The 14079-nt window shown below is 42.4% G+C and overlaps 1 protein-coding gene across 4 annotated transcripts in view; it reads left to right on the top strand.

The window, feature by feature from the left end:
- LOC109445030 (uncharacterized) overlaps positions 1 to 14079 on the top strand; it is an 80404-nt gene that overhangs the window by 27947 nt on the left and 38378 nt on the right. For 2 of the 4 annotated variants that reach the window (XR_012489461.2, XM_088794517.1), the window contains one exon: positions 11190 to 11374. The exons of the other annotated variants lie outside the window; for them this stretch is intronic. Coding sequence is in view for 1 of the 2 variants with exons in the window: in XM_088794517.1 (XP_088650643.1) it covers positions 11190 to 11374 (185 nt within the window). In the remaining variant the exon portion in view is untranslated. The remainder of the gene's footprint in view (positions 1 to 11189; positions 11375 to 14079) is intronic. 4 annotated transcript variants of the gene reach the window in all.

Genomic DNA, 14079 nt, shown 5'->3' with positions numbered 1-14079 from the left:
GATTCTTCAGCTCTCCCTCTCTCTTTCTCTGCTGTTGTGAGCTTGGAGGTCATGTCCTTAGATAGTGAAGCCATATGTGGAAGTAGCCCAGGTTACTGAGTCCCCAAATGAAGGACAGAGACTGGACAGTTGCCCAACGGACACAGAAGTCTGTGTGCACAAGAAATTAAACTTTCTGGCATTAAGTCACTGGTGCATGTTTTAATGTAGCATAGCCTATCTTATCCTAACTAATTCATGTTTTATAAAATGTGTTCTTTCTAGAGTACCTCTCAGTTGTTAGATCAATACCTATAACTTAACCAATGTATTGTGAAAGTTAAAGTGCAGAAAGAGAGTGGAAAAGGGGAGATAAGCTGAGCTCTTCAAACTTGATTGTTTTTCCTATTTGTTGCCAGGCAAATTTACCTAAAGTACAAGTCAGTTACCAAGACCTAATAAATAGCCCAAGTTGTGTATGTCTACAAATATACATATACTGCAAAGCCTGTAGAGGGAAAGGGTTTCTAGCCACCTCCTATACTGTTTTCTGTTTACAGTATTTCTCTTAATTTGTTAATTCACTGTTGCTTTAGTAAGACTAAGAAACAACTTTTTAATTTCTATTTCTATAGACTATTAATGTGACTTATCACAATTGACTCATTACAGCATATTTCCATCAAAGTGAGAAAATGAAAATAACACACAAAACACAGGTCTCTGTATTAAATGACCTATAGCTGAATTTAACCTGATTTTGATGCTAATTCTCATGTTCATAGTACAGTAGAGCAAAGCCATTTATCAACAGGAATGTTTTCAAGCGTTAGAACTATTTCTGAAATGTACAGAATACTGAAGCTTGCGGTGATTTAATGCATGGAGTCAGCTTGTCTGAGTTTATATCCCAACTCCATAACCTACTACCCAGGTGACCTTTGGCATTATTGAGCCTCTCAGAGCCTCAGTTTCCCACTTTGTAAAATGGGAGTAGCTGTTGTTACCACCTCAAGGGATTGTGGTGGGGATTAAAAATGGTGCTCTGTAAATTGCTCTGTACGTGGTGGTGGTGGTGGTTGTGGTGATGATGGCACTTGTGATTGAGCAGGTTACCTAGTCACACAGAGCTGGCACTGATGAACAGCTCTGCCTCTTAATACCCATGTTTCTTTGAGCACCTTAACTTCTCTCATTTTCAGTTTTCTCATGAATGAATGAGGGTAATTACAGTTATCTGGTACACTTGTTGGGAAGATTAAATCAAATAGAGTATTACAAATAGTGTTTAGCACAGAGATGGGTACACAAGGCACTCAATAAATAATAGCTATTCTTATGAAAAGCAAAAGTTGGAAAACTGCTATTTAGTTTACCTAGATAAAAAAATATCATCCAACACAATATTCTCTGTTACCATGCTCTTCTACTTCTTGTGGCCTTAAACGTTCCTATTATTATTTTCTGAACTACAGGTCAAGTTCTGATACCAAGAATTCTAGTACATTATCTAATATTTTTTGTTTTGTATTTTTTAATATCTAGATTTCATGAGGTGAGAACTGGAAAATCTTTTGGTTGCTGTTATACAGATTTTACTTGCCCTTGTTGGATTTAACTTAGAGTCCACATTTTTGCCTTTCCTCTTTCATCTCTCCTTGCTTCCTTCTTCCCTCTTTCCTTGCTTCTGATCCTCATTCCTTTGTTTTCTTCCTCCCTTCCTTCTTTATAAGCAGGTACATTGAGTGAAACTCCCATGCATGATAGCCTCCATATGCCCATCTAAATGATTATCTCCTCTTCCACACAGAGACTGCCATTACTCCAACGATTGCTTTCACTCTCATTTTGGCCAAAACTTTACCTTCTCCCAATGCATTCAATATTAATTTCAGCTTGCAAACTTCTGATAATTTTTAACCCATGCTTTTTTCCCCAATGCTATTGTTAACTTATTAGCTCCACATTTTCCATTGCTTACTAATTTTAAATCCTTAAAGAAGATGCCAAACAATCAAAATCCAATCTGGTTTTACAAAGTACGTCAATGATATGAAAGGGTCAAGTTCTGGCCACCCACGGAAATTGTTCCAGACAAAGCTATCAACTTCTTCCTTGGATTCTAAAATGATATCGATTTGTTTGTTTGGCACCAAGTTGCAAGGGAAATTGAGTTAGTTAAATTGTCTCCAGTAAAGAGAATTTTCACTTTCTGAAAATGTTAAAGTCCATAGACTCTCTCAGGACTTCAGTATATCATTGATATTTTATACCCAGAGAAACAAGTAGCAATGATATTGATGGTACTGTTAATATGAACAGCTATTGTGTGGGGCCTATTATCTTTTCTCTGACGAGGGGAGGGTCATTGTAAGGTTTGGGGAGCTAGGGAGAGAATCCCTGCTTCAGGCATATTTGATGAGGCTCTTGGAAGAACAAGGGTGGGAGAAGGGAGTGCCATGAGTTTGTAGTGGGAGTAGATTTGTGGTCAGCATCCTTGGCTCTTCTGGAGAGTGGGGGCATCTTTGTGCACATCCATTTTCAGCGAGCAAGATGGTACCAGGGTTAAGAACCCAGGCTGTGGAGGCAGACATAGCTGGCTCACTTCAAGGGCCAGCTTTATCATTTGCTAGTTGCATGACCTTGTATAAATTACTCTACTTCACCAAGCCTTGGTTTCTTCATCTGTTAAATCAGGTCAGTAATGGTACCTTCCCTTTAGGGTTGAGTGAGTGACAGAATGTATGGAAAACGTTTAGCACAGTGTCAGGCACATGGTAAACGCAGTGACTGTTTAGGATTGTTATGGCTGTTTTACTATTACATTATTATTAAATTCTATAATTTAATCATTGAGTTTAGTTGAAGAAGAAGAGTTTTTTCACTTCTCCAATGAATCATGGGATCCTGCACTTCAACCCCTGGCTTTGAAGTGGGAAGCCATTATTTCTTATGTGTTTTCTGTTTGTTTGACTATCTGGAGGATAAATCAGCCTCTTCCTTTTTTTCTTACTCTTTTTCTTCTCCATGTAATTCCAATAAAAACCCCTTGCCTATGTAGATGTCACTGTAAGCCATATAGGTGTCAGAGGAAAGTGGTAGCGCACCTCTGCCATTTGAAATACAGATTTGGACACAGTGGAGCCCTGCGGGTGAGAGAGAGTTCTAGAACTCTCAGGGGCTTTACTGCTTGGGTTTGCAGAACTCAGTGCTCTCAGTCTCACTACGCACAGAGCCTGGGCAGTTTGATGGGGCTGTTTTTGGACTGGTGTCAGGGGACTCCCCAGACATCTGCAACCTTCCTGGAGGCCTCTCCCTCCCAGGTTAATCACATGCTGGGCTGTGAGAGGAGCCCCATTTCAGTCTCCCCTGGCCTCTGGCAGCTGCATGGGAGCCGGGAGAAGTTAAATGTCAGCCTCTGGTTGAAACTGAGAGGTGGTAAGGAAATGGAAGCCTGACAATAGACGTGGGCAAGGTCAGTACTGAAGTTGCAGGGATGACGTCAGAATGTGTACATTGGGGTCTTTTGGGCTGAAATTATCTGTGTTACCGTGTTTCCCCAAAAATAAGACCTAGCCGGACAAGCAACTCTAATGCGTCTTTTGGAGCAAAAATTAATATAAGACTCAGCCTTATTTTGCTATAATATAAGGCCAGGTCTATAATATAATATAATGTAATGTAATATAGTATAATATAAATAATATAATATATAATATAATTAATATAATATAATATAATACCGGGTCTTGTATTAATTTTTGCACCAAAAGACACATTAGAGCTGATTGTCCGACTAGGTCTTATATTTGGGGAAACACAGTACTTCATCACTTCAATCTATTTCTGTGGGGGAAAAAAAGAAATATATATGTATATATACATACATATATATGTGTATGTACATTGCTCACAGAGTGCTTTCACATCGAGTAGAAGAAAGCTGACTTTTCCTCTCTATGTCTGTCCTTTATTCTTACGTGACTATCACATTCATAACCTCTGACACTACTGGTCACCAGATGTGAGGGTTTCTCCCGTCCCAAGGTGGGTGTTCTGCAATTTAACTAATCAATTCCAACACCATCTACCTGAAAATAGTGTCAGATCCCACAGGTTAAGGGCTCAGTACCCTGAGACTGTCCCCCACTTCAGATGCCAGTCACAAGCAGTAGGTCCCCAGGTTACCCACAACTTCTGTCCAACTTGGTTATACATCGGAGGTTCCCATGCCTCTCCTCAGGTTCTATTGACTTGCTAGAGCAACACACAGAACTCAAGGAAACACTTACATTGACCAGTTTATTGAAAGACATGATAAAGGATACAGATGAAGAGATATAGAGCGCAAGGACTGGAGGGTTACAAGCACAGGCGCTCCTGTCCCTGTGCAGTTGGGGTGTGTCACACTCCTGGTACACACGGATATGTTCACCAACCTGAAGCTCTCTGAACCCCATACTATTGGGATTGTTACGGAGGCTTCATCATGTAGGCAGGATCAATTGTTAACTGCATTTCCAGTCCTTCTCCCCTTTCAAGAGAATGCGGGGTAGGGCTGAACATTCCAAGCTTCTAAGCATGGCTTTGTCTTCCTAGTGACTAGCCCCCATCTAGGGGCCCATTAAGAGTAGCCTCAGTAGAACAACAGACACTCCTATCACCCAGGAAATTACCAGGGTTTCAGGAGCTCTGTGCCAGTAACCAGGGGCAGAGACCAATATACTATATTTCCTCTTATCACACACTTATGCATCAGAGGGCATGGTCCTCACAATAGCCCTTTGAGGCAGGCAGGGGAGGTCTTGCCCCTATTTTTCAGAAAAGAAAACAGAAGCTGTCCCCAGTACGTCTTCTGCATAAGTGGCAGTGCCGTCCCTGGCTCCTGGTTCCATTGTTCAGGGTTTTTGCAGTGGGCAGGACTTATTCCTAGGTAAGGACCTAAGGTAAGGCTTGAGGCCCACTGGGACCATCTCCGGGCACAAAATTACTTCTACTTTTCTGTGTGATTTTCTGAAATTCCATCATTGTGAATCAATTACACATTTGATTTGGCCAGTACTTCTCCAAGTCCTCTCTTACAAAATACTAAGGATCCCTAGTAGGGGCAGGTAAATCATAAATGAGAAATCAGTTTGCCAAATTAATGTCTGTCTTGACAGCCAGCTCAGATAGGAATGTTGATGGCAGATGGAGAGAGGGAACCTCTGGAATTGGAAGCACTCTTGAAGAAGTGCAGGCCTGGGAGGGTGCATTGGTTTTCTGTTGCTGTAAAAGCAATTACTGCAACCTTGCTAGCTTAAAACAATGCATAGTTATTACCTCACCGTTTCTGTTGTTCAGGAGTCTGGGCCCAGCTTGGCTGGGTCCTCTGCTCAAGTTCTTAGAGGACTCGTGAAAATGCTGCTGGGCTGCAGGCCTCTCTGAACGTGGGATCTTCTTCCAAGCTCACAGTGTTGTTGGCAGGATTCAGTTCCTCATGGTTACAGGACGGAAGCCCTCAGCACCCAGAGTCCATGTGCAGTTTCCTGCCACGTGGCACTCGCTCTCCATAGGCAGTCCCCATCACAGCGATTGCTTCTCCAAGGCCAGCCACAGGTTTTCTCTCTCAAGTCCCTCAGATGGAGTGTTACATAGCATAATGTCATCACGGGAGTGACATTTTGAGATTTCACCTGAAAATCTAGATCTTTCAGTGAAGCTGGGTCCACATTCTCACTGGGAAACAGCTGGTGGGAGCTGAGTAACCTGGACGTGGAAGGACTCTAGTTTTCCAGAGTCCCCTCCTGCGGCGGATGTTGCATATGCCCTGCCACCCGGCCTGCTTCAATCATGTACTGCGATCTTCTGTCTATCGTGGGTATTTGAGTTTGTGACACAGGATACATTCTTGAAGAAACTGAAGAAGTGTATGACTCCAGGAAGTGGACTAGGAGGTTGTGATGGAAGAAAGGGGGTGGGGCTGAAGCAAATATGGCCCCATTTTCTAATTATAACGCAAAAGAAGGTGGGATCGAATGGAGCTGGGGTCTGCTCCTGGCTCTGCACTCACGTGTGTGGATTTGAGTTTATAATTTCATCTTTTCGGAGCCTCACTTTCCTCATCTGGAAAGCCTCCCTTCCCCCGGAGTCTCTGAGGGCCTAGGAATCTATAATTCTGACAAGTGCCCAAGGTGATTCTTAGTCAGGCAGGTTTGGATGACGTGTCCATTCACAACTGGGCATTAGCCAGCAGTTATGGGCTCAGGAGTAAGAGCCAGTTCTTGGGGAAAGGGGTTGGCAATTGGGCCTAATCCAAGCAGGCTAGAACTCCAGGAAATATTTCAGTTTCAGAAGGAATATTCTCAGTGAGAAAATATTGAGAAGTTAAGAAGAATCTGGGAAACTGAGTCAGAAACCAAAACATATAGACTGGGCCATCATGGTGGAGTAAATGGTAACTGGGTTCCTTCGCAGGCCCTAGCAGCTAGCTTCCTATAGTTTGTAAGCTGCTGATGGGGTAGGGGTGCCCAGCCCAGTAAAAAACAGGGGCTCAGTAAATGTTGGTTGAATAAGTGAGTCAATAGCAAGTAAACATTTGACAGGGTGTGGTGCATGATGCCATTTGGATGCACTCTCCCACTCTGAACCTCTGCGAACCTCTCTGAGAACATGGAGGGAAGGTTTCCTGTCTCTCAACACACTCTTTCTACTGAACTGAGTGCAATCTATAGAGATATTATAATTAAGGAGCGGCCCAATTTAGAGCAAATCTTTTATTTCTAGCTCAAAGCAAATTAAGTACCTCCAGTGTACTGGTTTAAAATGCAAAGCTATCATTTTCCATTAAAAAAAGAAATTCTTTTTGTTTCTGAATTTCAAATTCTGGAACACATTTTCCCAACCAAGGGGAATTTGTAGGTGAATTAGTAACTTGTAGGTGTGGAAAGCTTCAGTGTAGACAAACTTGGATTTTATCATTACACTATCATGTTGGAACACGTACGAGAATTTTAAGCAGTCTAGTACAAGCGCTGATTGTTATTAATGCTTTGTGGTGAAAGAACATGATATTTACCAAGTTGTGCACTTTAATTTGTGCCGTCTATTGTTTGTCCCTCATACCTCAATAAAGCCATAAAAACAAAGGGATGTGAAGTGGAAAAGGATACATATGCTTTAGGGTAAGACTTTGTTTCCCCTAAAATATAGTTTGGTCAGTTAATTCATATATTTTTGGTACTATCTCCTTTTAACACACAACATTGGTTTTGTTTAATAACCCAAAAGAGCCTCTAAATATTTCATAGCTGATATTCGCGGTGAGACGTTAACTTGCACCGCAGTTATTTTTTATTTATGGGCTTTTATTTATAGTGCTCCACGAAGCATGGGAAAGACAGGTTTATGCTCTGGGCCTTCTATGAGTGCTTAGCATTTAGATAGCAGTGACAGGTACAAGCATGAGTGGCTTTGTGAGTTATTTGGAATGATAGCCTCCTGGTCAGAATGACATGCTGTCCTGCTTGGGGGGGAAATGATTATACAGGGTATGGTCACCAGTCACTGCATTTGGAGTCATTTTTCTAGAAGTGGTGATGAGCATTTCAGGGACAGAAGTATTGTGGAAGGTAGATGGGGGAAAGAAAGGCATTTGAAATGAGGGAAACGGCATAAGCAAGGCACGAAGGTGCTGTATGTGGTATATTTATGGGACAATATGAGGGAATAGAATTAAACAAGGCTGAGTAGTGTGGTGGGCCTGGATTATGAAGGATCTAGGGAGTTAGGCCTCGGAATGCTAGCAAATGGAAAATAGGATGTTTTCTATTAAAGGTTTCTGAATGGAAGAATGCCATAATAGTAATTAATTTTCTATTGAAGGATTACCATACATAGGTAATGTTACAAGTGCTCTGACATACGCAATAGATGCCACAGCAATCCTGTGATGGAAACACTATTTTCAGTCTCTCATTTTTAAAAAAGATTTTTGTTAAAAATACAGCTAACATACAATATTATATTAGTTTCAGGGGTACACAATAATTATTCAACATTTATATACGTAAAGAAGTGATCACCACAAGTCCCGAAACCATGTGACATTCTACCAAGCTATGCCAATATTACTGACTATATTCCCTATGCTGTACATTACATCCTCGTGACTTATTTGTTTCATACTTAGAAATTTGGACCTCATATTCCCCTTCACCTTTTCTCCCTTTTAAATTTTTTAATTATAGGTGAAATTCAACATTTTTTTTATATTAATTTCAGGTGTACAGCATAGTGATTAGACATTTATATAATTTAAGAAGTGATCCCCCTGACTACTCTAGTATCCACTTGGCACTCTACATAGTTATTATCATATTATTGACTATATTCCCTGTGCTTTACTTTACATCCCCATGACTATTTTGTAACTACCAACTTGTATTCCTTAATCCCTTCACCTTTTTCACCCTAACCCCCAACCCCCTCCCATCTATCACCCCAACATATCTAGTACCCGTCTGACACCACACTTAGTTATTACAATACTATTGACTATATTCCTTATGCTCTACCCTACATCCCCATGACTACTTTGTAACAACCAATTCATACTTTGTAATCCCTTCCTCTTTTTTCACCAACACCCCTAACGCCCCTCCCATCTGGCAACAATCAAAATATTTTCTGTATCTAAGAGTTTATTTCTAGCTTTGTTGTCCATTTTGTTCTTTAGATTCCACATATCAGTGAAATCATGTTGCAACTGTCTTTCTCTGTCTGACATTCCACCCAGCATAGTACCTTCCAGGTCCATCCATGCTGCTGCATGAAACAGTAACCATTCCCTTCCATAGCCGAGCAATATTCCGTTGTATATATGTACCATCTCCTCTTTATCCATTCTTCCATTGACAGACACCCAGGCTGTCTCCACATCTTGGTCATTGTAAACAATGCTGCAATGAACATATGGATACACATGTCCCCTCGAAGTAGCATTTTGGATTTCTTCAGATAAATACCCAGAAGTGCGATTACTGGGTCCTTCTTTGTCTCTTGTTGTAGACTTTGTTTTAAAGTCTCTTTTGTCTGATATAAGTGTTGCTACCCCAGGTATTTTTTTTTTCCATTTTCATGAAATAACTTTTTCATCCCTCTACTTTCCATCAGTGTGTGTCTTTTAATCTGAAGTGAGTATCTGGTAGGCAGCATATGTAAGAGTTTTCTTTTCTTATCCATTCAGCCATCCTATGTCTTTTGATTGGAGCATTTAATTCATTTATATTGAAAGTAATTGTTGATAGATATGTAGCTATTGCCATTTTATTATTCATAATTTTGATCTTTTTTTTTCCATTTTAAAGAAGTCCCCCTAACATTCCTTGTAATAGTGGTTTGGTGGTGATGAACTCCTTTAGCTTTTTCTTGTCTGGGAAGCTCTTTATCTGTCCTTTGATTTTAAATAATAGCCTTGTTGGGTAGAGTTTCCTTGGTTGTGGGTCCTTGCTTTTCATCACATTGAATATTTTGTGCCAATCCCTTCTGGCCTCCAAAGTTTCTGTTGAGAAGTCAGCTGACAATCTTATAGGGGCTTCCTTATAAGTTACTAGTTGCCTTTCTCTTGCTGCTTTTAGGATTCTCTCTGTCTTTAACCTTTGCCATTTTAATTATAATGTGTCTAGGTGTGGTCCTGTTTGGGTTCATCCTGTTTGGGACTCTCTGTGCTTCCTGGACTTATATGTCCATTTCCTTCGCCAGGTTAGGGAAGTTTTCAGTCATTATTTCTTCAAATAGGTTCTCAATCCCTTTCTCTCTTCTCCTTCTGGTACCCCTATGATGCGAATATTGTTATGCTTGATGTTGTTCCAGAGGTCTCTTAAACTATCTTCATTTTTTTGGATTCTTTTATCTTTTTGCTGTTCTGATTGGGTGTTTTCTGCTACCTTGTCTTCCAAATCGCTGATTCAGTCCTCTGCTTCATCTAGTCTGCTGGTGATTCCTTCTAGTTATTGTATTCTTTCCTTCTGACTGGTCGTTTTTTATGGTTTCTATGTCCTTTTTAATGCTTGCTCTCTCTGTTGAAGTTCTCACTAAGTTCCTCGAGCATCCTTATAACCATTGTTTTGAACTCTGTCTCTGGTAGGTTGCTTACCTCCATTTCATTTAGTTCTTTTTCTGGAGTTTTCTCCCTTTCTTTCATTTGGGGTGTAGTTTTTTGTTTCCTCATTTTGACTGCCTCTCTGTGTTTGTTTCTATATATTAGGTAGATCTGCTATGTCCGTCAGTCTTGGTCAGGTGGCCTTATGTAGTAGGTGCCCTGTGGGGTCCTGGCACAGTCTCCCTGGTCACTTGCTCTGGGTCCTCCTGGAGTGTCGCTTGTGTGGGTTGTATGTACTCCCCTGTGATAGTTGAACCTGGATTGCTATTAGCACATCTGTGGGTGGCTTTGGTCCTCAGGCTGACTGGCTGTGGGGTTTGGCCACATTGAGAGCTTATGGGCTGCTATGCAGAAGGCTTATTCCACTGAGTAGGATCCACCCCAGTGGGCTCTGCTGTCTGTTGAGACCACCCTTTTTGTGTGCCACTTATGGGGCCAATTTAGCAGTGCTGTGCTGTGGTCTGAAGCTAACTTCCAAGTATGTTGGTTCTGGGGCCTCTTAGGAGGGACTCCAGTGCAGGCCCAGGTGACCCACTGCCTGTGGCTGGCTGGGGACTACCTGGTAGGAGCCACAAAGTGATCTGTGGTTGTTCGCTGCCTCTCCTAAAGTTGGAGGCATGTGGAAGAGGCCACACTGTGGACCAAGGACGGCTGCCACTAGTACAGGGTCTGTGGTAGCTCTGCAAAAAGACAGGACACCCCAAGGCCTGCTGCCACCTGCTGGCTTCCTTAAGGTTCAGCCACTGATGAAGCCTCATGTGGTACATGAGTTGGGTGAGGCAGTGTCTCAGGGAGTCACTAGAGTGGGAAGAGCTGTGGTCACCAGGTTAATGTAGACTCTGGTTTGGTGCCAGTGCTGAGCCTGGAGCGACTCAGCAAATGTCTCAGAGCACACCGAGGCCAGTCACCACCCACCTGGGGCCCATGTACTCCAACAGCTTTCTAAGAAAGAGTGCATTGTGGGCAGTGCTGGCTGCTCTCATGGAATTGCCTGTGGCATTGGGGTGGTTGGGAGAGGTGGACCAGCAGATCTGAACAGACCAATCAGATTCAGATTTTGCCATGATAGGGGGAGAGCTCAACACAGGAAAGATGGCATCTGCCTGCCGGCTGCCTGCCAGCTGCACAGGAGAAGGATCCCATACAGGGAAAGTGTCAACTGTCCTCCAGCCCTTGCCAAGAGCCACATACCTCAGTCTACCCGCCTTCAGCCTCCAATGCCTCCCGAGTCACCGTCCCTCCACAGGAGCCCAGGTGAGTGCCTGGGAGAGAGAGAGTCCATGCGCAGATCGTGTAAATGTATGTTTGAGTTTCCCACAGCCTTCCACCCTACCCAGATGGTTGGAATCTCCACTGTTTTTCACAGTCAGATGTTGTGAGGGCTCCTCTTCCGAGAACAAGTACTCCGGACTGGGGAGGGCGGTGTAGGGCTGGGGTCTCTCACTCCTCTGAGGGGAGCCTCCATGGCCGAGATATCCTTCCTGATTCTCAACTGTCACGTGGAGGTTTGAGGCCAGCCTGTTCCACGTCTCTGCCCCTCTTACCAGTCTTGATGTGACTTCTTTATATCCTGAATTATAAAACTTCTGTTCAGCTAGACTTTAGATGGTTCTCCAGGTTGGTTGCTCTATAATATAGTTGTAATTTTAATGTATTCACGGAAGGAACATGTACATGTTTATCTACTCTGCCATCTTGGATCTTCTCCCCCAGTCTCTAATTTTTTAGATGAGGAAATTGGGCACAGTAAAGTGGCTGAGGTAGGATTTGAACTCAGGCTGTTTGGCTATAGAGCCAATGCACTTAATCAGTCATCTGTCTGGTACTCCTCAATGTGGTAAGTGGTATTTTTATTTTACTTTGTTTTATTTTATTTTATTTTATGTATGTACATATGTATATGTGTGTGTTTAGTTTCAAGTGTACAAAACAACATAGTGATTAGCCATTTATATACTTCACAAAGCCCAATAAGTCTATTACCCATCTGATACTGTACATAGTTATTTGACTTTTATAGACTATACTTGGGTTCCCTATGTTGTACTCTATATTCCCATGACTATTTTTTTTATTTAAGGACGCTTACTTAGCCTGGTGGTGATCCTCAGGGTTGATTGGGAGGGAACAAAGCCTGGCGATGAGAAATCTAGTTAGGAGGCTATGGCCCAAATTCTTGGCATACCGGAAACATTTGCATCTTTGTTTCCTGCCCCTCCATCACTTGATTTTACCCATTCCCACTAGTCCCATGGTAATTCCAGGCCCCATTATTTTCTGCCTCCTACTTTGTTCCCCTGCAATCCATTCTCCGCTCTGCAGCCAGAGGATCTTTGTAAAGAGCAAATCTGCGCATGTAACTCCCTTGCTAAAGCCTTCTATGTAAAATCCAAACTCAGATTACAAAGTGCTTCATGAGCTGGGTCGCCTCGTCCTCTTTAGCCCCATTTCTAGGCACCTGAGTCCTTTCACACCAAAACATGTTAGTTGTCATTTTATGCAGTCACAACCCACTTATTAAACCATTGTATTTGCTGAATGAAGCAAGTCAGTGAGTAGGAATAGGGATTAAGAGACAGACATGACTAATAGGCAGATGTCTCATGTTAACACTTCCTCCCTACCTATTGGCCTGAGGCAAACAAATCCATTCCTGGGCCTTCGTAGTCTTTCTTTCTAGAACTTGTCTAGCAAATATTTTCCCCTCTCAGCTCTGCCCATTTGGGGGCAGGGGGAGGGTGTCAGTTTCCAGGCCTCTGTCCTGTGACTCTCCCTTGGCTCCTAGCTCTGCTGCTTGGAAGCCTGGGGCCTGACCACACTTATTGCAGTTCTAGCTCCAGGAAGCCAGCCTCTGAGCCCCTCGCTTCTCTGCTGCCTTGGGAAGAAAATTCAGATCATGTCCAGGAAAAAGGAGAGGGTGATACAAAGATGAGTAGATGGTTTCAAGATGGCTGACTGAGAGAATGACAAAGGGAAGAAAGCTGGAGCCGGTAAAGAGGGAGGAACGAACATGGTGGTGATGGTGATAAGCAGGGGAGCCTCTGGAGGCAGCAAGGCTGGACTCCAACCCCAGTGCCTGACCTCAGGCGTGCTGCCCAGCTGCCCCCGCCTCAGCTCACGGTCCCTCAAGTGGGGCCCATCAAAGCACCTGCTTTACAGGGTCAAAGGAAAAGTGACCCTCAGGCAGTAATGATGGCCCACCTTTATGAGGGAAGCACCTTTTAAAAGTTGGCTGTCATTAATTTAAGTGGGAAATGACAGCAAAAGAGTATGCCCTATATCAGCGACTTTCAAACTTTTTGGTTTCAACAGGGCCCCTTTCCACTCTTCAACATTACTGAGGACCCCAAAGAGCTTCTGTTTATATATTTATCTAGTGATTCTTACCACATTATAAATGAAAACTGAAATATTTATTAATTCATATCAGAACAATAAAAACCCATTATATGTTAACACATTTTTTTAGTTGTAGTATTCTATTATTTAAAACTATCATAATTTGTTTCTTAATTCTCCCGTGGAGTGGAATAGCTGGGTGGTAGAATGTGGACACTTTTAACTTGAAAGAGAAGTTTGATAATGTCTAATAAAGTGGTTGAACCACAGAATGAAAAATAAGCATTTTTTCCAAGACAAAAGTAATTGGGAGAGTGGCCTTGCTTTCCATTTTTTGCAGATCTCCTTAATGTCTGGCTTAATTGAAGACAGCTGGATGATCACACAGTCTGTTGCAGTATCACATGTCAGGTAGCCTCCGGAAAACTCCACTACACACTTGTGAGAAAATGAGAGTTAACAGTCGCGTAATGTCTTGGTGCTACTGTGACATAGTTGTGAGCTCAGCAGTGGTGGCTTGAAGGTGTCAAGCATTTTGGAAACAAAACAAAACAAAAACCCTCTTCAATCTGTAAATAAATATCGTGCCCAAAATGAGATTACATGTCACCTCCGTCACA

This window comes from Rhinolophus sinicus, chromosome 17 (genome assembly GCF_057876585.1).
Source record: "Rhinolophus sinicus isolate RSI-liver-muscle chromosome 17, RSI-T2T, whole genome shotgun sequence".
Taxonomy (NCBI): domain Eukaryota; kingdom Metazoa; phylum Chordata; class Mammalia; order Chiroptera; family Rhinolophidae; genus Rhinolophus; species Rhinolophus sinicus.
Note: the sequence above shows the minus strand (reverse complement) of the source record. Positions and strands in the feature narration are given on the sequence as shown.